The 23,970-nt window shown below is 48.4% G+C and overlaps 1 protein-coding gene and 1 non-coding gene across 3 annotated transcripts; both read left to right on the plus strand.

Annotated features, from left to right (window-relative positions):
- The first annotated feature begins 218 nt into the window (after positions 1–218).
- On the plus strand, positions 219–22,514 carry GABRQ (gamma-aminobutyric acid type A receptor subunit theta). Of its 2 annotated transcripts, none has more exons than XM_025985868.2 (9): positions 219–641; positions 2,721–2,809; positions 9,797–9,864; positions 11,181–11,401; positions 13,337–13,419; positions 13,860–13,997; positions 14,524–14,676; positions 15,902–16,152; positions 16,744–22,514. In XM_025985868.2, exons 1-9 carry the CDS (start codon positions 493–495, stop codon positions 17,722–17,724), a joined length of 2,133 nt encoding a protein of 710 aa, XP_025841653.1. In that variant the 5' UTR covers positions 219–492; the 3' UTR covers positions 17,725–22,514. The 2 variants fall into 2 exon arrangements, with proteins under 2 accessions (XP_025841653.1, XP_072599698.1); XM_072743597.1 differs by having other exon boundaries at positions 247–641; positions 15,902–16,140.
- A 636-nt stretch (positions 22,515–23,150) lies between these two features.
- On the plus strand, positions 23,151–23,300 carry LOC112909810 (small nucleolar RNA SNORA62/SNORA6 family). The gene has a single exon (XR_003233157.1). It is a non-coding gene; the product is annotated as a small nucleolar RNA SNORA62/SNORA6 family (small nucleolar RNA).
- Positions 23,301–23,970: the final 670 nt, after the last annotated feature.

Raw genomic sequence — 23,970 nt, forward strand, 5'->3', positions numbered from 1 at the left:
CAGACCTGTGCCCCGCCCCCAGCAGCCCGCCCCCTCCCCCCTCCTCCGGCCCGGCCCCGCCCCTACCAGTGTCTGTAGCCGGCCTGGGGACGACTGCAGAGGCCCGGAGGGGCGGGGGGCCGCGCGGCGCGCAGGCTGCGGGCGGAGGCAGCCGCGCGCGCCTTTTTGTGCGGCTCCCGGGCCCCGGCGGATTGGTCGGGTCGGCGCTGCCGTCGGAGTGGGCGGAGCCGGCGGGGCGCGGCGCCCGGAGTCCAGTCGCAGCCCCGAGCGGCCGCAGACGGAGCGCACTTCGCCGCGGCGGGGTGCGCCCTGGGGCTGCGTCGGGCAGAGCTGCCGCGGGGCTGCTGCTCCTGGGCTCTGGGCTCCAGCCCGAGCCCGCGCCGCCTGCGCCTCGGCCCGTCGCCGCGTCTCCTTAGAGACTCGTAGCGACCCCTCCCCAGCTCCCGCAGCCCATCCCTCTCCCGGCCGCGCACTGCCCGGCGCGGGGTGGCCATGGGGATCAGGGGGATCCTGCGAGCCGCCGTGCTCCTGCTCCTCATCAGGACCTGGCTCGCGGAGGGCAGCGAGCCCAGTCCCACCCCAAAATTCCACTTCGAGCTCTCCCCGACCGTGCCCGAAGTCATCCTGAACCTCTTCAACTGGTAAGCGGGTGCCGCCAGCCCGGGCATGGCGGCGACGGGGACCGGGGGCGGCCCCGGGCCTCCTGGACGGAGCGGGCTGGGGTAACCTGAACCCGGTTCGCCGAGCCCCGGCGCTGGGTCCCGCCTGCGGGGCCCTGGAGCGGTGGGTGGGAGTGCAGGCGGCGAGGGACATAGAGCTGGGTGCTTCAGCCCACCTGTTACCGCGGCGCCTCGCGGAGCCCCGCAGGTGCCCAGACTGCAGCCCCGGGGGCAGGGGGACGACGATGCCCTCGCCGCGGGGTCCGCCACGCACCCCCGGGACCGAGGCCGCGGGCAGGTTTCCCCAGTCATATCCATTGGCACCTGTGGGATGGGGGGGGGAAGGCAGTACGGGGTGATGGACAACTCACAAAACATAGACAGCATAGAGACACCTGTTTGAGTCAGGATTTTAGAATGTTCCCTGAAGCTTGTGCGTGTGTTCGTGTGTGTTGAGCGGTGAGAGACCTTTTCCGATGCCGCAGATAGAAATTATTGACTCAACCTCATCGGAGCCCAGAGAGTGGATCAGTGGCTACATAACCCTATTAGCCGTGTGGCTTGAGATGGGTGTGCTTTGTACGCACTCCTGTGAAAACATTTGAGGATTCGAGGTTTGGGGTTTTTTTCTTTTCTGTGTGATTTCAAGTTTGTTTGGGTCTGCAAATATCTGAAGAGATGTTAAACAAACAGACTTTACATGTAGATCACACAAAAATGTGTATTTGCAGGAGCTACGGATCCTGAGCATTGTCGAATGGGTAAAGTGTGGTACTAAACAGGCGGGAATGCGTAGCTTTAATTCAACAGTAATACATGTGTACACTTTGGAATGATGCAAAATGAAATTTTGTCATGAAAGATGATTTTTAAATGACAAACCAGAAATGAACATGTATTCAGAAAAAAAGTGGGGGGGGGGCAGTCTGGCAAGGTTCCAGCAGACAGCCCTGCAATGTCCTCCACCCGACATACCAGACTGCGCTAGTGAACTCTCTCCCCCTCTCCCTCTCCATCTCCCTGACATACACACACACACACACACACACACACACACACACACTCAGATTTGCAGGGGCTGATGTTCCTTCCCTGGTCAATGCGTCAAACATCCTAAGAGTCCTAGTGAAGCCCAGGGCCTGTTCTCATTCACAAACCCCTTTTGAGGAAAAGAGCCCCACAGAAGATCTAGGTGAATTGGATGAGCTTCAGAGACTTCTAGAAAGGCCAGCTCTCTGCAGGGCTGGGATGGGTCCACTTACATGTGCTCACCCAAAACACGTCTAGGCTGGAAGCATATGCTTTGCCAGAGAGAGGTCTGCTATGTCTTTTTGAGAACAGCCCTTGGGCCCCAGAAATCTAAAATTGTTTGGGTGAGGGTCTTAAATCTCTGCTCCATGAGCAAGGCTCTCTCTGCGTCATGTGCCATATGTCAAGTCTTCATACACAGAGTTGTATACGCACAAGATTTACATAGACGTGACAACAAAATGCCCAGTCGTAGCCTATGTAGGGGAAATGTGACTAAGCTGGAGGATGTAAACGGGCTGGCTCAGCTCAGGAAGACACCGAGGGTGGAAGATGACTTTTCCAAAGGCCATCAGGTGTCCCTGGGAACACTCCCACTGACCTGGAAAGCTGCATTCAGGATGTTGACAAGATGGAGCTTCTTCAGGGGTTGAAGTAATGTGTTTATCTCAGGGCTGGAAGCTGCCCACTCCCTCCCCCCTTCACTTCCCCTACACTCTCCCCTCCTCATTCCCCCCCTCCCCAATCCTGCCCAGTAACAAGCATCCAGTCTTTGTGCCCCATTCTCTGGATAACAGCGGAAGAGGGGGAGGGGGGAAAAGGAGTCTGCGTCACTGCTGCGCTTCTGGCTGACTCACTGTTGGGAGGGAGGGGAGCAGGGAGAGACGGGTACATGTATGACTGTACATGTCTGCATGTGTGGAGGAGAAAAGAAGGCCCTTGCAAGTTGACATCTGGGGTGTTCTTTGTTCCCTGAGATGCAATGTGGCATGTACTGATGACCAGCATTTCCCAATGACTTCTCTGTTTCAGCAAAAATTGTGCAAATGAAGCTGTGGTTCACAAGATTTTGGACAGGGTCCTGTCGAATTATGATGTCCGTCTGAGGCCAAATTTTGGAGGTAAGACGTATCCAGATTCTAGAAGCCTTTGTGTTAGGTGGAATAGAGCTGAGACAGATGCAAGGAGACAAGCCCTGCTCTGGACGCTGACCAGTGGCACTCCCCAGGCTCAACACTTTTGCCTCTCCACACCCCACCTTCCCCACTCTGTGGAAAAGCTGCCCGAGAGCACTTCGAGGCCCCCAACCCCCAGGCCTTTTGCTCTACCCCTGCAATTTCACCCACTTCTCTGCCTTCTTATGCCCCTTCCCTTACAACAGCCTGAAGTGCACTCCCTGGTGTGGCTGGAGAAGCAGTAACCACAGACAAAACTGCTGTGTCTCACAGGCCAGACTTTTCTGCTCCATCTCTGGGGGCTGGGGCGTGCATTCTTCTACTTGAGCCCACATTCTTTGCACCTTGGACACTTGCAAAGTGATTAGCTAGTTCAAAACTAAGGGCACCATCTTCTCAGTCTAGTTTACTTTTCCCACTCGGGTCCTGGGCACTTGTACCCCGCCACCCCTCAGCCAAAGCCTTCAGCTCCCACCAAGTTCAGTTCATTCAACACACTGTGGTGTGATCTTTGTAAATCCAGCCTTGTCACTTACCTCTCAAACTTTTGATGGCATTATTTAACTGCCAAATATAATCCAAACTCCTTACCCAGCACTGAGATCTCAAGCACAGAAAAGAGAAATGACCAAGAAACTGAAACGGGAAGCCAATAGATGAGTTTCTACTTGAATTCCACCTATCCTCCCCCCTGGAAAGGGGTGACTGGGCTCAATCACACAGCTTGAAGGGACAGCCAATCTCCTCCCACCGCACAGAACAGGAGTGGCATCCTTCGGCCCAGGAGCCATCCAGGAGACCTAGACCAAGGGCGGACAAAAGGAGGGGTACGCTAAAGAAAAGTTAGTCACATTTCTGTCCAAAGGAAACAGAGAAAGAGCTAAAAGTCAGAGTGGCTAAGTTAGAGAAAGCACTCCACTTCCTGCAAGGGTTAGAACTACACACATACTCTAAAGGGTTAATGAATGCTAATGGTCCCCCTGGGTACATATGAATAGAGGTCTCTGGAATTCACAACTACCTCCACACTGAAGGGCTGAAGGGCACACAGCCAGTGAGGTCACTAGTGAGGTAGACCAATGGGGGCGCTGTGATTTGCCTGGAGAGCCCCCAGGAAAACCAAAGCCCCATGCTTTGGAAGCGGGCTGCTTAACTGGTGTCGCCTGGGGACAGAAGGTGCAGTCCCAGATCCAGGGTGAGTGTGTGCCGCACCTTAGAAAGCTGGAGTGGAGCTGGGAGAAGGCAGGTTCTTTCCCAGATGCTTGGGCCCAGCCAGCACCCCATTGTGCGACACTGGTTTTGGAAATGCTGCACCAAACTCCTGTGGCTGTCAAGGGAGTTGCTACTACACTTCCTCCCTTCCTCATGGTCACGCTTCTCAGCAAACGCTGACCAACAGCTGGTCAAGTACACCAAGCATACTCTTCGCACTTTTTCAGGTTGCAGTCTCTGCAGGCATGGGGGTGGGGTGGGGGCAAGGGCAAGGACCCCAGCCTCTGGGGATTATCAGGTGTGGCTGGTCCACAGTATCTCCAGGGCACCTCACAATAGTCTTCTGAACTAACTCGGATTTGTTAACACCTGATGCCTAACCTCCGAAGTTACACTAAGCTTTATGGGCATGTACACCTGGGCCATATGACAAAAGATGGGTCCCTGATTTGGCCAAATAGTAGATGAAGGTGGTAGAGCGAGGACAGTGCATGACTTCCCGGCATTTAGAGAGAAGGAGGCACTACATGCTCTGTCTGCAGCTGTTATATGGGCTGGGGGTGGGGGTGTCAATCAATGGGACCCTGGGTCAGGGGCTTCAGGGTTGGGGGAACCCAGGACTCCCTGTAATGCCTCCCACTAGACACAGAATCAAATTCCCTTCTGTCCAAATGAAATTGAGATTCTAGGACATAAACACACACACACACACACACACACACACCTCAGATACAGAGGCCTCACCTAACTGGTCAGGGTGGGTGGGTCAGTAATGAAGCTATGGGAACCTTATCACTTCAGGAGGCAGAGGAAGAGGAGGAGAAAGAGCCAGTTGCTTCTTTCTGGGCGAGAGAGGTGGGGATTCCACAGTGTTACCAATGGCAAGTCCTTGGGGACTTCACCTGGTTCAGCACCTGGCTGTTAGCATAGGCCTAGAGGAAGGGAACGAGTGGGACATCTTCATCATTCCTTGATTTATCTGTCCTTCCTCTCCTACTCTGATGGCTGCCAGGGAAGACAAGGACTCGTGGTAGCAAAACCTGCAAGAGGGAGGAAGTGGTTAACCCCTTTCTGCCTTCCTGAGCCCATCAGGAGGGATAACAATGGGAAGTGAGGCTGAGACCATCACCTGAGAGATAGCATTTAGACACCTTATCTGGAAACTTCTTGTTCCCCTCTGTGGGGTACCTTGGCTAAACTCCCACAAGATGTCCCCTCTAGATGGGTAAATTAGAAAACAGTCCCAGGTGTCCTTCCTGCAGGCTACATCCCCAGGCCAGGACTCCTGGCTTGGTGAGGGGAATGTGAACTTCATTTCAGCTCCCACATGCCTCTTCCACTGGGGGCCCTTGGACAGGGCTACCTCCTGGCCCTTTAGGGTTGAGGTCCCCAGGATTCCACTGTAAGAGATGGGGTTGCCTGAGTGGCACTAAGATGAGAAGTCTGACCCAAGAGTGAAATGGGGGCAGGGATGGCTGCCTGGCCCCTCTAGGGCTCGTTGCCTGCTGAACATACTTTCCACCCTCTAAACGCCTGTAGGGAACCTCAAAGGCTATAATAATAAAGAACTACATTTCTAGAAACCCCTATCACTACTTGTGTTGCCAGGGATCATTCACGGGAGCCCTAAGTGCTGGAGTCTGGGCTACGCCCTCACAGAGAGGCCCATTTACTTCTCAGCTGCCATTCATATGCCAGTGCCCCATCACATGTCACTTTTTGAAGCACTAGAATAGGAATAACACTTTTTCCTCTTTGCAGTTCAGTTTCTTTTCTTCTTTAAATTTACATTTTTTAAAAGATTTTATTTATTTATTCATGAGAATACACAGAGAAGAGAGAGAGAGAGAAAGAGAGAGAGAGAGGCAGAGACCCAGGCAGAGGGAGAGGCAGGCTCCATGCAGGGAGCCCCACGTGGGACTCAATCCCAGGTCCCCAGGATCACGCCCTGGGCAGAAGGCGGCGCTAAACCGCTGAGCCACCCGGACTGCCCGCAGCTCAGTTTCTCGGCTGTCAGCCTGCAGTGAAGCCAGTGGGCTAAGTTGCAAGTGTCCCACATGTTCCCCTAGCAGTGATGTGGTGTGATACATATAAAATAATGGCTTAGCTGTGGGCCTAGGTAAAGGCAGCTTTCAGCCAATAGGAAACCACAAAAAAAAGTGTTTTTCCACTGCACCGTATAGTTTACTACATATTTTCACATCCTTTATCACGTTTGAGTGGGCAGTGCTAACTCCTAGGACAGAAAAAGAAAGCCAGGAGGTAGAAACTCACATAGACACACATTCAGTCACACTCACACCTTACACATGCACAGACAACAGGAGCATGTTCTCACAAATGCACTCAACAATTTATTCATACACAGGGGTGCCAGAGTGGCTCAGGTAGTTAGGTGTCCAACATCCGCTCAGGTCATGATCTTGGGGTCCCGGGATCAAGCTCCCTGCTCAGTGGGGAGTTTGCTTGTCCCTTTCCCTCTGCCCTCCCCCCTCCACTCGTGCACTCTTCTTCTCTCTCAAATGAATAAAGAAAATCTTTTAAAAAATGTATTCATACACACATTCACCTGCTTTTGCTCCCATGTTCATTATACTTGCACACCAACTTGCTCACATATACAAACACACTGTGAAATTCACTCACATACATACCAACTTGCACACACAGACGCTGGGATATTCACATACATGGATGTACACATGAACACGTTCACACATTCATTCATATACATGAGTCACTCACATTCACCCACACGCAGAAAAGAGCTTACACATAAACTGATCTCCACGTGCTAATACATGCACATTCACTAACATAACTGCACACACACAGGCAAATACAGTCACTCACAGAGGAACTTGCTCATACACATGAACATGACACAAACATGTCCACATATTTATCAATTCCCACAAATGTGCCCACACAGGAACACACATTCACATCCACATGTGGAAACACTCACACATTAACCTGCTCACACATTCACTCATCCCTGCACAGTGACACATGATCACACGTGAATATGCTCATGGATTCACTTGTGCATCAGTATGGTCACACATTCAATTACACACAACACAGTCATGTGCACTCATTTAATCACACACAAACATGCTCACACACACCCACTCAAGCATATAAATGAGCTTACATACAGACACCCACATATATAAGTATGATGAGTGTGAGGATGTAAACATGATCACTGATCACACTTCTAACTTGTATACAAATAGGGCCACACACACAAATATATTCACACAATGAACATGCTCACTCACACTGACACAGTCACACACAAAATTTCACTTACATTCTCATTCACTCACACAAACACTTTCATTTACACATTCCTTCATACATGGGCTTAACATGCTCACACACAGACTTACACATGAATATGCTCAGACACATGGATGCACAGACACATCCATTCAACACACAAACATACATGCACTCACGTAAAAGTGTCTTTCACATACAAACATGAATGTGCATTTACTCACACGTGGACATGCTTAAGAATACATTTATAGATAGAGGCTCACAGACAACCCACATATTTACTCCCACAAAATACACTTAAATACATACGTGTTCACACATGTACTAGCTCACAAACACACTTAAAAATACTGATATATTCACCCACATTTCTACATGAATGCAGCATATTTATAGACATGCTCACACATTTACTTTCTCACAAAACACTTAAAATATTTAATGTTTAAATATTTATACACACAGACATGGTCACATCCACTCATGTACATGCTCACACATTGACTCCCACACAAACATGCTCACATATATGAACATACAGATTTGCCCACACACAAACTCACAAATACAAACCTCCCATGTTCACTTGCACATGAACACATTTCATATACTCACTTCCACGCACCAACCTGCCTACATGCTTACACACTTACATGCAGTGTATGCAAGCACACAAGCACACTCATGGAATCAGTCATATATGAACACACATTCACTTCTATGCATGGACATGCTCACATACACACACACACATTTACACACACAGATAAGCTCACAAATACACCCATGCTCAAACATTCCCTTGCACATTAACAAGCTTACATACATTCACACATAGTCACAATTCACTCAGTTACGCTCATACATGAACACACGTTCATTTGCCTATGAACACACACATTCACTCTCATACACCATGCCTACATGCATGCAAATGCTCACATATTTACTCCCACACAACACACTTAAGTACACAAATGTGCGCATGCGTTCTCACTCATATACTCACATGCTCTCATGTGCACAATGACACCTTCACCTGCTCATGAGCACAACCACACATTCACTCATGCACATGAATGTACTCACCCACACTCGTGCACAACACACATGTTCATTCACACAAAGACACATATTAACTCACATACACTCATGCACATATGCTCATACACACCACAAACCTTAGCTCTTGTTTTTGGGCTCATTGCTCTTGAGTTTTTATCACAAAAACATTTAGAAAAAGTGTGCTTCATCTCCTTATTTTCTCTTTATCTCACCCTGACCCCTTCCTTTTATCCTGTCATGGCCAGGCCCTGCTCTAAGTGGTTGGTTTGCATTAATTATGAGATCAGTGCTGTCATTATTCTGAGTTTACCCATGAGGAAATTTAGGTTTGTACAGGTTAGGTAACTTTTGTAATGTTTATTTAAATTCCAGTTAGCGTACAGTATCCTTTGAGTTTCAGGTGTATAATGTAGCAATTGAACACTTCCATACATCACCCAGTGCTCATCACAAGTGCCCTCCTTAAGCCCCATCAGCTATCTCGCCCATCCCTGTCCCCCTACCCGCTCATCCTCTCTGGTCACCCTCAGTGTGTTCTCTCTAGTTAAGAGTCCATGTCTTGGTTTGCCTCTGTCTCTCTTTTTTCCCTATGCTCATTTGTTTCATTTCTTAAATTCCACATATGAGTGAAATCATATGATACTTGCCTTTCTCTGACTTATTTCACTTAGCATTATACTCTCTAGCTCCATCCATGTCATTGCAATTGGCAAGATTTAATTATTTTTGATGGCTGAGTAATACTCCATTGTATATACACCACATCTTCTTTATCCATTCATCAGTCGATGGACACTTGGGCCAGTCCCATAGTTTGGCTACTGTAGGTAATACTGCTATAAACATTGGGGTGCATGTGTCCCATCAAATGAGTATTGTTTGTATTCTTTGGGTAAACATGGAGTAGTGCCATTGCTGGATCATAGGGTAGTTGTATTTGTAACTTTTTTTTCTTTTATTTGACCATTTTTTAAAGATTGATTGATTTGTTTATTTATTTATTTATTTATTTATTTATTTATTTATTTATTCACAACAGACTGAGAGAGAGAGAGAGAGAGGCAGAGACACAGGCAGAGGGAGAAGCAGGCTGTATGCAGGGAGACTGATGTGGGACTCGATCCCGGGTCTCCAGGATCACACCTTGGGCTGAAGGCAGTGCTAAACCTCTGAGCCACCGGGGCTGCCCTATTTGTAACTTTTGGAGGAACCTCAGCCACTCTGGAAAACAGTATAGAAGTTACATAACTTATTCAAGGTTGCACAGTTAGTAAGTGTCGCAAGAGGGTCCAAAGCTAGGCAGTCTGGCTCCTGAGTCCAGGCTTTCCCATAGTCTGCATGTAATAGTGTCTTCCTGTGTTATAGGTGCCCCTGTGCCCGTGGGAGTATCCATGTATGTCTCCAGTATCGAGCAGATCTCAGAAATGACTATGGTAAGTGTGTCAGCTTCAGTAATGGGTCTGGGGACAGGGCACATGTGGCAAGGAGCATGGTCATAAGCCAACTCTAGTTGTTCTGACTTGCGGCAGAGCCCACATAAGTGAACATGGTAACTTTTAGAAACTACAGCCACCTTGAACAAAAAAAAAATCCAAATGAGTTATAAACCTAAAAGTTAAAGGCTTATGAAACTTTTAAAAGAGAATGTAGAATATTGTCTTTATGTCTTTGTGGCAGGACTCTTTTAAAAAGTCATGGAAAACAGAAACCATACAAATAAATTCTGGAAATTTCCCCTATATTAAAATTCTAACTAGCCAAGACTTCTGGAACTTCTGTTTTACAAAACAGACAACAAAACCAGTATAACAAGTGTAAAAGGATAAGTCAGAGTGGACTAAGATTTATGCAACACGAAGAGCTGCTCTTGGAAATCTATATAATTCCTGGGCATTAATAAGAATATTTTAAAAACAATAGAAAAATGATTAGAAAATTTGAACAGGAACTTCCCTTTTGTGAAGATAACAAAGTGGCAGATAAACATGTGAAAATATGTCAGACTTTATTATGAATCAGTGAAATGCAAACTAAAACCAGAGCAAGAATCCATTACATATGCACCAGAGTGACAAAAGTCCAAAGTCAGACAGTACCAGTCTTGGCCAGGCATGAGCATTGGGAACTCTCATCTGCCCCCAGTGAGGGGGTAAAGGGGAACTTTCACATCACAATTTTTATTTCATGTTGATTTTGGTGTGTACTGTGTGTTCACACAAGGGAATAGTCTCTCCAGGGCAAGTGAACAGATTTTAATTACAGACATCAACATAAATGAGTTTCACAAATAGAATTTTGAGTGAAAGAAACTAATTATGAATACATGCAGTGTAATTCCATTTGGAGGAAAAAATTAAAAATAGATCCAAGCAATATGTTTCCTAGAAATACCTATATAGAAAATAAAACTCTAACAAACCGATAGAGCTATTATCACTAAAATCTAAGATAACAGATACTGCTGGGAGGTAGGTGTGGGGAATATGCTCTAGAAGGAACACACTGAAACTTGAAAGTTATTGGTAATATGTCATTCCTTAACCTGGAGTTTAATTACATGAAGTTCAGTTTATTCTTAACATCTAACATTCGTATATGTTCCAATACTCGTCTGTATTTGTGATGTATTTTGTACACCTGCATGCATGTGCGCGCATACACACACACACACACACACACACACACACACTTTGAGGATGGAAAATTGGACGAGCTCACTTATGACTGGAATTTCCCTTTCTTTCTCCAGGACTATACGATCACAATGTTTTTCCATCAGACCTGGAAAGATCCACGTTTAGCATACCATGAGACCGACCTGAACTTGACCCTGGACTATCGGATGCTGGAGAAGTTGTGGGTGCCTGACTGCTACTTTCTAAATAGCAAGGATGCTTTTGTGCATGATGTGACTGTGGAAAACCGCGTGTTTCAGCTTCACCCGGATGGAACGGTGCGGTATGGCATGCGGTGAGTTTCCTCAGGGCCTTGACGACCATCCTGGCAGGCTTCCTTCTTCCCACCACGTATCCCATAAATGCACCGTAAGGGACACACTAAGGAGCCCGTGGCTTTCCACGTCTGTCCTGCACTGCCCCCTCACTCCTCCTGCACAGTAGTCAAAGTGAAACCTTCAGAGTTTCTCACAGCCATCCTTGGCTGCCCTGTCCCCACACCTTGGCCATCCTTCAGTCTGTAACTTCAATGCCCTCCTTGTCAAGAAATCCTCCTCAATTTTCTCAATTCGAAGAGCTCTATCTCCACCGTTTATGCATTTTATACATTCTGTTATTTATATTTGTTTCTTTCCTCTTCCATTGAGTGAGGGAGGGAGACAAATGAATGGTGAAGCCCATTCAGGGAGAGAGGGGCTCAATCTCGGCCATTGGTCATATTTGCATCATGCAGGGGGCCGGGGTGTGCGGTACTATGCCTGTTGTCTATGGCTCTTACACGTAGGATGTGTACACACTGGAAATCCTCACTGGCTTATTTATAGCACAGCATATGGTCACTGAGCCTCTCATCACAGCATCATCTCTTACAAACCATCACTTAAGACAAGCATAAGAGATAAACGGAGCTCAGAAAATTTCTCCAAGAGGTAGTTGCACCAGGGTTCAGCCTCTGTCTCTGAGTCTCTCTTCCTCTGGGGTGCTCCTGCTCTATCCCTTTGTTTCTCTCTCTCTCCATGGTCCAAGGTGCTAGAGTCAGAGAACAACAAAGCTTGCAGGAAACAAGGTCACTGGTCATACTTATTTCAGTTAAAAGGGCCCTCAGCTGATAAATGCTGCATGGACGATTCATAGAAGGGAGACAGACAGACAGACAGACAGGCAGACACACACATCCACACACACACCCTACCCGGTGTACAAAATGGAAATCACTGTGGTACCTGGTGGCTCAGTTGGTTGAGCGTCTGCCTTTGGCTCGGGTTATGATCTCAGGGGCCTGGGATCAAGCCCCGTTTTGGGCTCCCTGCTCATTGGCGAGTCTGCTTCTCCCTTTCTCTCTGTCTGCCGCTACCCCTGCTCATGTTGTGTTCTCTCTCTCTCTCTCTCTCTCTCTCTCTGTAAAATAAACAAAAAATAAAATCCTAAAAAAAAAGAAAATTGGAAATCACTTCGAGGTCTAGCCTTCCTTCTATGTGGCGGGTCACTTGTCTCACTTCCCCAGCTCCTCCCAGATCCTTCCTCAGATTCCTGTCACAGACCCACCACATGGCAACTTGAAGCCCCTGCCCAACAGTCCATATCCCACCTGAGACATGTTAATACCTCCTACCCATTTATACCTACTCCCGTTGTTTTGCTTGGCCCCGGTGGCCTACATGCATAGGCAGACACAGAGAGAGGAGAGCACAGTGGGAGCACCTCCCACCCCGGAGCCCAAGGTGGGCCTGGGCTACAGCTCGCATCCCTACATGCACAACACATACAGGCATTCCACGTCAGAGTGGGTACCTCAGCTGCTTCTGTGCAGCCCATTTGGCTCTAGCCAGTTTTGCTCCTTTTTCAGCAAGAAAGTCCATTCCCTGTCTCTCCATCCAGTTTCCTCCAGGGCCTTTCCCATCCTACTGCCCTGTGGTTTCCTGCTGTACCTCTCTGTTCCTTGCCTCCTGCCACACCTCTTGGTTTCCCTGTCACATACACCTGCCCTCTCCTCCCTGCGCAACTGTGAGTCAGCTCAGCCCTAGGAAGGAAGGGAAGGAAAGGAAGAGGGAGGGGAAAAAAACCAGAGGGAGGGAATGACAACCCAGCTCGAGGGTAGGCAGTTTGGGAAGGTGTTGGGTGGGTCAGGACATGGAGCGCCTCTCTCCTCCACACCCCTGCAGTTTTCTCAAGAGCAGCTGCTGGCCTAGCCTTGACTCACTTTTCCCTTCCTTTTGCTTTTCCTCTGCAGACTTACCACCACAGCAGCATGTTCCTTGGATCTGCAGAAATTCCCTCTGGACAAGCAGACCTGCAAGCTGGAAGTGGAGAGCTGTACGTATATCTTCCGAGGCTGCCTCTGTTCTACCTGGGGTTCCAAAGGTGGAGTAGACAGTGAGAAGGAGGTCGTTATCTCCCCTACTCCCTGCCTCCCCACTCTCTCGCTCTTCAGTAGATGGGCAGGCAGGCAGACAGAGGTATATATGTAGCATCTGGCAGAAAGTGGCCTTTCACGCATAAATAGTCCCACGGGGACATTGTGGACAAGCCAGTGGGTAGGAGCACATCTGTTTACTCTGCTTCCTTTCCTAGCTAAGAAATTTCTAAATGAGACTTCCTTTCCAAGTGCCCCCCTCCCTTGTGCTCAGACACAGAAAACCACAAAGGTGCTCCAAAAGTGCACGTTCTGACCATCCTTTGGATTCCACAGACTGCTCTGGCGTGAAATCTGCCCATGCCTGCTTTCTCAGACCAACTCTCTCTCCCTCTTGCAGATGGTTACACGGTTGAAGACATTGTATTATACTGGGAAGGCAATGGGAATGCCATCCAGGGGACTGAGAAGCTGCACATTCCTCAGTTCAGCTTCCTGGGAAAGACGATGAGCAGCAAAGAGGTGTTTTTCTACACAGGTGGGTGTGATCTTCTCTCCCATTTCTTCTGTCTTTGGTACCCTGGTAAACTGCACATCTGTCTGCCTTTGACCTCTACACTCTCTGCTGCCTCCTTTCCTGTTGCCTTCTGGCTCTGGATGCCTTCCAAAAGCCCCTTCAAATGAGGAAGTCAGTGTGGGAGCGCTTGGCCCAGTTGACACTCTACGAGTGCAAAAGGTTCATGTGCTTGCTGATAAAAACAGGCCTCCTCTCCTGAGTCAGCCTCTCCCCACTCTGTTTGTATCTTTTAAATGTTTCCTGTATCCCCCATCTCAAAACTCCAGTTGACATCAAACAAGTGACGAAGGAAGGAGGAGAGAACAGACTTGTCATGCCATATGGGCCTACTGACATGCCATGGTCACTGGCCTTAAGGCAGCAAATAGGGTCACATTGGTAGATTGCCCAGGCTGGAATATTAGAGGCTTCCCCTCCTCCATCCTGTACTTCACCCTGAAAATCCCCTCGGCCCTGCCACCCTAATACCATTGTGTCTCCTTGCCAGGTTCCTATGTGCGCCTGATACTGAGGTTCCTGGTCCAGAGGGAAGTTACCAGCTACCTTGTGCAGATCTATTGGCCTACTGTTCTTACCACTGTCGTCTCTTGGATATCATTTTGGATGAACTATGAATCCTCTGCAGCCAGGGTGACAGTTGGTAGGTCCTGTCCTCGTCCCAGGGAGGAACTTGGATGATCTTGCTCAGAAAAAAGTCGAGAGTAAGAGAGGAATACTTGGAATGGTGTGTGACTGCACAGGCAAGGAAGCAATATGGTGCCTGCCCAGCAGGCATTTATAACCAGGGGCTTAGCAAGTCCCCAACAGAGAGCCCGATGTTGGAGACAAATGTGAAAAAAACATCAGGGCTGGGATCTTGCCCTGTTGGCCCTGAAGTATCATTATTTGCTGGATGCATGAATGAACAAGTCATACATTTAGATCAGAAATGCAATATAACAAACGTTGATTAAGCAACATATCAAAATGCCCATCAAAATGGCAGTAGAAGACTTCCAGAGAAGCTGCCCTCAATGGGTGTCTAGTGGGATGCTGGGATAGATACTGTGAGATGCCAAAGGAGGAAATGACCAGGTCTTGTTGGCTAAAAGTGCACCAAAAAAGTATTGCTCAAACTGGGTTTTCAAGACTTGCAGGACGCAGAGGCATAAGACTTGTCATTCAGTAAAACAGGAAATCACTATTAAAAGGCACAGGGGTCCTAAAAGGGGAGGACATCCCAGGGTGCTTGGGGCAGAAGCTGGGGAAGTAGGAAGAGTCGCAGAGAGACAGGAGGGCCAACTGGGAAAGACCTCGAAATTCCAGTTTAAGCAGTTAGAACTTCCTGTCCCAGCAATGGGGAGAACCAGGTGGTTTTGAGCAATACCTGGGAGGGGCCTACAGAATCAGCTCCCAAGTTTCTATGGACCCAGTGTGCCCCATGTCCAGGTCTGGTTTATCCTTCACCATCTTTGGGGCAGACTCCTCAGCCTCCTTCTTTAGGAGCACATGTTGGACTGAGCCTTTAAGATTTGGGTAATATTTTAAGGGCTCACAAACCTTTCTGAGGGACATGAGCTAAAGGAAAGCCTACGTACTGAAAGGCAAAAGAGGCTGGAGATGTAAGTCACTGTGAAACCATGGCTGGAGATTTTGGACTTAATTCTAATGAGAAAGTCACAGAATCATCAAAGCGTGGGCCAAGTATAAAGCTGGGGAGGAAGAGCAAAGAGAGTGCCAAGTCCCCGGGCCTAGAGAGCCTAAGGCCTTTAGCTGAGGGTCCTCCCCACCCCAGAGATACATCCTTCCTGTGGGACGGGGGCCTCTTGGCTCACCCAGAACTTCAGCCACTTGAGGAGGCTAATCCTGTGCCATGTTCTTTATAGGTCTGACTTCAATGCTCATCCTGAACGCCATCAACTCACATCTGCGGGATAAACTCCCCCAAGTTGCCTGCATTAAGGCCATCGACATCTATATGGTCGTTTGCTTCTTATTCGTGTTCCTGTCCTTGCTGGAATATGTCTACATCAACTATCTTTACTACAGCCGAGGAGGATCCCGGCGCAACCAAAGGCGACGCAGGAGAGCCCGAAGAGTCATGGCCCGCTACCGATACCGGGAAGTAATGCTGCAGGTTTGGTTTTTTCAGCTTTCCCTGATTAGGGAGGGATTAGGCACCTCTTATGCCTAAACTTAACCCTTGACCCTTTCACATCTCTTGGTTCCTTTAATCCTTGCACCACACACACACACACATCAGATAACAAAGAACTAGAACAATCTATCATCACTCCTTAACAGGTTAAATCATTGTCCAAAGGTCACCAGGCAGTAAGTGGCAGAACTAGATTTTCCCAGACCTTTTGACCTCAAATCCAGTCCACTTAGTATACTTTCAAGGGCAGGTGACAGAACCAGAGGGAAGGGGACCATAGGGAGACTGAAAGGAAGAGAAAGACACCAAAGGGGTTGGCCTACCCCTCCATCCTTTGCTCTTTCAATTCCCAAAGCCATGCCACGCTCAGGCTCTCGTTGCCGGCAGTACATTCATGGCCAGCGGTACCCCCATCCTTCACAGGAAGCCCAACCACATCTGCTCGAGGAGGCCTTGTCTCTATCCACTGCATAGCACTCCAGGGAGAGCAGCTGCCCCAAGGAAACGCAGGCTTGGCAGCCCCCGTGGATTTCCCTTACATGCTAATAGCTTCTTGGTCCTGTTCCTCAGCCCTTTGCACACCGAAGATCCCAGGAAGAGATGATTCTGTCAGTGGAAGAGATCGACACTCACATTGCAACTGTTGATGAGGAAAGCCCTCTCTCTCCTCCTCCCTCCCCACCACCAGTGCTTATTCATGTAGGGCTTGCAAATCCTGATGCCATAAATGTGTCTACTATCTCCTTGAGGGAAGACCAGATTAGCATAGAAGATGAAAGTGGCTCTCTGTCATCCAGGCCGGCGCGGGCCTGCCTGGCAAGCCTAGAAAGCCTCAGCTCTTTGACCTCCATCCCAGGGCAGGCCCCACTGGCCACTGCAGAAAGCCTCAGCTCACTGTCTTCTCTCTCAGAGCTGGCCTCGCTGGCCTCTAGAGAAAGCCTGAGCGATCTCCCCTCCACCCCAGAGCAGGCCCCACACAGGTATGGCATTCACGTTAATGGTTTTGAGAACGATGACAATGTTACTCCTACTGAAATCCGCAACCTTGCTGAGGCCCATGACCACGCTGAGATCGGTGACCCAGAAGACCCTGAAGAGAACTTCAGCTTGGATGAGAGTCCTGTCCATATCCCTAGTGGGAGGCCTCTGCTGCTCTACGGCCACAGGCGTGTGCGGGAAGCAAGCTGCAGCCTTGATGAGATCCGTAGCAACCTTAATGAGATCCGTAGCAACCTTGATGAGATCCGTAGCTTGCCTGATGACATCAGAGTTGAGAGTGGCTACCTTGACCTTGAGAAGCAACTCAGGTATGATCTTTACAACTGGAGGCCTGATGCTAAGAATTTTGTGCGCCTTAACCGACGCAAGGACAGTAACTCCGAGTCTGATGACAGTTGCCCCCCAAGTCCTGGGTGTTCCTTCACCGAAGGGTTCTCCTCCAAGCTCTTTGACCCTGACTATGTCCCTAAGGTCGACAAGTGGTCCCGGATCCTCTTCCCTCTTGCCTTTGTGTTGTTCAACATTGTCTACTGGGCATATCATCTCCATTAGTCCCATAGTGCCCCTTCATGGTTCCTCTCAATTCCATTTTGCCTTCTTTCTTCATTTTATTTTCTGGTTATTTGGGCAGTTGAATAAGTTCTGCCTTTCTCTTTATAAACATGAGGTGGGAAGTAGTTGGAAAGGATGTGTTCTGGCTGGAAGGAAAGGGATTGAAGAGGAGTTGGAGGTGAATACCACATTGATTTTCCTTTTCTGCTAGAAGACTATCACCTTTTCAAAGCCTTCCAATACCTCTGAAGCACAGAAAAGCCCCTAGAAATGTTTGGAGGACAAAGCCAGGGTGGGAGACAGAGGAAGGATCCAAGCCCTGTGCATGAATATTTCTGGGGGGGTTTTCTGCACCCCTCCCTGAGGTATTGGATTTTTTTTTCTTTTTCATTACTTTTTTACTTCTGTTTTTCCTTCCTAAGGATTATGGTCCTTGTTCACCCCCTGACAGGAGAAAGTCCAGCTGGGTTGAGCAAGGGTACACAGGGGAAGGATTAGCCATGGCTTGAAAGTGCCTCTTCCTCACTATTTTCTTCTGTTATGTTTTGAATGCAGTGTTGTGGTGTGGGGTTGGAAATGGAGTGTGGGTGAGTAGGGGTACTGAGTGAGATGTCAGAGTGAGTGACAGATCATGTTTCCAGCAGGAGCTTGCAGGGGTGATGAGGTCAAGTTGGAGATTCCCAGATTGAACTGACATCATTGAAGGGATTGGACCTTCTCTTGTCTATATTTCTGCTTCACAGTGCTTGACAGTACAGATGGGGTACATCTTTCGGTCGGATGCTGACTTGATCACTAGTCACAGAGCAAGCACTTGCCAAATGGAGACTAGGGTCAGGAAATTTTTGACTTGCTCTTTCGTCACCTGATCTAGAATAGCAGACGAACAATTGTTGTGAATCTCTATAGTAATCCCGTGTGTCTAGTGCATAGCAAATGTCAACAAGCTCACTGACCCATCACGTTGTTACACCCTCACAGGAGCCCAGTAGCCAGGGAAGGCAGAGCACATTGTCCCCAGTGTTCCAAGGGGAAAAAATGGAGTTTATGTATCATGCTTCAGGATATTCAGCTAGTAAGTGGTAGAGTCACTCCACTTGCTCTTCTCTCTTCTTATCCTCTTAACTCTCTCAACTGAAGTGCTCCCCTCTCTCCTCCCCATCTTTACAAATGGGGGTGCTCCATCAGGTTCTGTTTATTTGCCAGGCACCAGACCTCATTCTATAGCACCTGGAACAGCAGGAAGTGACCAGTGACCAGCCACTGAGCGTGAACCCAGCACGTGGAACACAGCCACCGCCCACCCAGTGAGGCGGCTAAGGGAAACAGAAAGTAGCCTGCACCCCAGTGTTCTTGGCAGCTCCACCTCATTAGTAGAGGCCATGGGAGAATAAGATTTGCCAAGCGCTCAGCCTATGTTTCTCCTTCCTGCCCAGGCAGCCTCTCCTGCAGCCCCTCAGCCACCTCCCCTCTTGATTGTGTTTCTGTGTTTGTGTTTCTGTGTATACCTGAGTGCATGTGTGCATCAAGGTAATTATGTACATACAACCATTTGAGAAGCTGTACAGACCTATGTATATCAGTGTAAATCTATATTGGTGTGTATAAGAGTGTATATATAACAACATGTGGTGCATGTTTGTGTGTGCACACCCCTATGAAAGAGTGTGTGTGCTTGTGTGTACACACATGGGTATATGCTGTGTGTGTGTGGGAGCATATGTGCATACTCAAATTTATTTATCTGATTTGAATAAGTGTGAAAGGAAATACACCTGAGAGCCTATATATTTCCTGTTGGTGGCTCTTCTAGAACCACCTGATTTCCTTTGGCCTGTTCCCATATAAGTGGGGGAGGGCCTTATTTGGCCGGGCTGGTTAACTGACTGTTCCTTTCCAATTCCCTGTTCCAGGGAGCAGTGTCTCCCGGTCCCCATCCACTCTTCTCCTCCTTCCACCCATCTGTGCTGTCTCCTGGACAGAAGACACAGGAGAAGTGAATGTGGTCCCAGGAAGTGACAATTTAGTGCCTTGAGGTAGGAGGTGCTCAAACATGGGATAAGCTGGAAGCACAGAGCATTGTGCTTTGTTTGTCCTGGAATGACATGTTTGAGGTCAAAGGCAGGGGTTGGCCAAGGGAGGGCCGAGGGCATGCCTTGAAGATGCATCAAGAACAGATGCATGATGTAGACAATGGGTGGGGAAAGCACAAGAACTGGAGAGGGAGTTGTATATAGCCCTTATAACTCATCCCCTTATTGCAATCATATTGTAAGCCCGACACGTGTGGGGGCTGAAGGCAGCCAAAAGCAGGTGGGTGATGTGAGGAAATAGCCCAGGGGAATCAACTGCAACACCGGATGCAGAGAACCAGAAGTGCCTGGGAGAGGGCTGCAGGTATGGACCGTGGGGATGGGTCCTTTCGGGGTCACAGCACTATAGTAACCCATCCTGCATCTTGGGACCATGATGGATTTGGAATCCAGGAGTCCCTCCTCCCACCCTCTCTAGGGAAAGAGATTGTCAGAAGAGTGAGAGGATTCACCAAGGAGTGAGGTGCAGAGGAGCCCCAGGGGCTGACTACCTAGATCAGCCCAGCTTCTCGTGTCTTCTTCTCTATACACACAAGGTACAAATAGAGCCTCCTACACATACACAGCCAGAGAGACTTACACAGTCACACATACATGTATACACATGTGGGCACTCACCCTCAGCACTAAATGGATGTATACACAAACACATTTACACTCACAGCCACATACATATTCACATGCACAGTCACACACGATCACCCTCCTAGTTGTGTGCATGCACACACACAAAACAGCTAAAAATAAAGAAGTTGCCACTGAAATGTCTAAGCTCGTCTCTCTTTTTGGACACCTCTCACAGGAAGATGCAGGTTGGAAGGAGAGAAATGACCCCACGTCTGAGGCTCCCATCATGGCTATTGAAACACTTGCTTCCTGGAGCCTAAACGTTGGTCGGTTGATTGGGATCTGAGTTTCCAGGACCCTGGGGAGCCTTGGAGCCCTGTGGGAATTGAGCCATTTATTTGGGGTGATGGCATACAGAGAGATTGGAGCAGTGGAGACCAGAAAGTAGGTTTGAAGATGTATTTCACATCAATGCACAGGAAGGCTTCAGAGCTCAGAGGAGGGGGTGGAGAGGCCAGTTGTAAATATCTCTGTAGATCCATGTAGCTAGATAAAATATTTATACCTTAAAAAGAACATCTTGCCCTAAAGTGCTGCAACAAGAACAGTCAAACTCGACTGCAACTCACACCGTGTGAGGTTAAGTGTCAAGGTGAGGTGGAGGTTTGGCAATGACACCTTTGCGGAAGTTCGAAGCTTCTGAGTCGTTCATCATGGACTTGATCGTTCTAGCCTGCAGATTGCCAAATCTCCCCTTGCCGTGTTCTGTGTGTGTTCTGTCGTCAGCGTCATCGTTGAGCCCCATCCTCAGCCAGCTGCCTCCATCCCCTCCCACGCCTCATCTAGCACCAGGTAACTCTGGAAGTGCAGAGCATCTGGCAGGGCACTCTTGGGGGTCCAGTGCACAGAGCCTTTCTCAGCCCCAGCCAATCAGAGAGTGCTTATGGTGAGAATCATTTGGAGCTCAGGTGAAAGAAGTGTCTTGTTGAGCCTGGGATGGAGCACCCCTCACTTTGCTTTCCTACCCACGTTTCCTTTCTTTTCTTCACATGGGCTATCCCATTAACTCTGTCCCTAGAATTCCTTTTCCTGCACTACCACAGGAAGGACACCCTCTGTCTCTTCAGAGTGTCCTCTTGCTGTGAGGACGTGTGACACGTTTCCTGCCACTCTTTGCCCGTTCCATCTGCCACTGTGGGGTGCCTTTACAGAGATAACGGATGATCTTTTGGTTCTTACTGGAACTTGTAAAATGTATTCATACAACCCGTGTCATCTTGTTAATAGCAAGGCAGTGAGGTCTTTGCATATTTAGAACTGAGTTTTGCTGAGACTGTGGCCATTCCTAATGAGGTTTCTTTATTCTGTACATAAAAGAACTAACCCTTTGAGCTATTAACTAATGAATGCATTTGCTCAGCTATCAACCTGCATGGTACCCTGCCTTGGTGATGAGCATCAGAGGAAATCGTGACTTCTATTGAAAGTGCAGTGTGTTTGTGTTTGTTGTGTAGTATCCTGTGATCCATATGAAATCTCTATTATCAGTGTTGGGTTTTCAGGGTGGGGGGGAGTGTGTTACAGTATCTCTCTGATATATTTCAATTATAAAATAGCCCCGGTTGGTCAGGGTCACCTCTGTCAACGTGCGTGAGACTTTGCACCCACTATCTTGCCAGACTGCATCCCTGGGGTCAGGGGTCATCAGCAGAACTGGAGGTGCCCGAGTGTAGTGAAACTGGCTGTAGTGCCTGACTTTGGGCAGTGCCAGAGAGTTCTTCAGTGCACAGGCAAGGCAGTGCCATTCTGAGGCAAATGAAATACAGTAAAACCACAAACATGGACGTCTTCAAGGAAACCAAGAGAGGAGGAGGACCAAGACCCACATGTCTTACTGGCCTGACCTGCAGAAGGGTGCAGAACATCAGAGACCACCCCCTACCCCCAAGATGACCCAGCCTCTTTGTCCTCATTAAATGTACAGTGTTGCATGAAAAAGACCTTGACCAGTCTGGACTTCAAAGAAGGAAAACATGAAGAAACATCAAATTATGTTTCTGAAAAGTATGCCAAAATAAAGGTGTGTAAATAGTCAAAAGGAGAAAATAAATATACATGATAGCAATTACACTTATGGGTTGTTGTGTTTATTCTCTGTCAGATTGGAATGGAGTTTGGGCCCAGGAAGTCTCTGGCTTCCATTGCTCATCTTTGCCCTCCCAAGGCTTTGCACATTGACCTACTCGTCCCCTAAGATATTTGAATCCATGGTTTTCAAGCCAAGTGGAAGTAGTAATGTATAGTTGCAATTAGTTTACACTTGCACACAAGCCATTTTAATCATTTAAGACAAAAATTATGGAACAGGTCAAGCCATTGCAGTGCCAAAATAACAATGTGGACATTTATTTCCACTGGCAGGAGGATCTTTATTAAGAACATTTTTTAAAAAATCTCTTTTGCCAATGTGGATGTACAGAATAGAGAGCAAGAAAGCCCTATGGGGGCACCTGGGTGGCTCAGTGATTGAGCGTCTGCCTTTGGCTCAGGTCGTGATCCCGGGGTCCTGGGATCGAGTCCCGCATCAGGCTCCCTGCATGGAGCCTGCTTCTCCCTCTGCCTGTGTCTCTGCCTTTCTGTGTCTCTCATGAATAAATAAATAAATCTTTAAAGAGAGAAAGAAAGAAAGAGAAGAAGGAAGGAAGAAAAGCAAGCCCAATGAGGGTAGGAATAGGACATGCTAAGGTTTTAAAAACTTTGTAGAGTCCTACACATTGTTGGAGCTTGGAGTTGAGGTCCCTGGCTGGCGGATGAACTCACGAGTGTAGCTAGTGTGCCACTTGAGGGGCAAGTCTTTCCTTAACCACAAAGGTCTCTGGCTGGGTGATGAGTTTGATAGTGATTCTTGCTATAAGTATATGAAAAATAAAAACAATGAAATGAAATGAAATGAAATAAGCTTTGTAGAGTCATATTAAAACATCCTGCCACTGGTGCACCCACCCTCAATGAGCACCTTTTGATGAAAACCTTGGAGTTGTGACAGGAACCCTAAGCTGATGGACCCTCTCTGTGGTTCATTTTGTGCCCAAACGGGCCAGGAAAGCAATGCCTTCACACCCTGCTTTGCTGATCTGCCCATGGTGAGAGGGGCCTGGTGTTGTTACAGGTACACACTGAAGGAGAAAAGGCAGCTGGAGGTGAGGAGTTTTCACAGTACACCTGGAACCTACTGTTAGCTACTGAGGTCTTTTTTGCAGGCTAAGCTCTTGCCACAAGCCAGGTTTTGTTTTTTCCAAGTCAGGTTTTGAAGGTGGCCAGCGACCCCAAGTGGAGCTTGCTGCCCTTGAATGGTCCTACTGTCACTTGCCGACCACCCTAAGAGACAGGGTAGAAGAAGGGGGATATAGCCTCCCTCTCCCTTTACAGCTTCCCTTAGGGTGAAAAAGCCCTTGCCACAATCTCTCTAGGCTTTTGGCAAGGCCTCCCTTCCCAGCCTCCCATGTTGGCTCAGCCTCCTCCAAGCCCTAGCAGGGGCTTCCAGGGGCCCCCCTGATATGGCCCTGGCACTGCTTACCCAGTCCAG

Source organism: Vulpes vulpes, chromosome X (genome assembly GCF_048418805.1).
Source record: "Vulpes vulpes isolate BD-2025 chromosome X, VulVul3, whole genome shotgun sequence".
Classification (NCBI taxonomy): Eukaryota; Metazoa; Chordata; class Mammalia; order Carnivora; family Canidae; genus Vulpes; species Vulpes vulpes.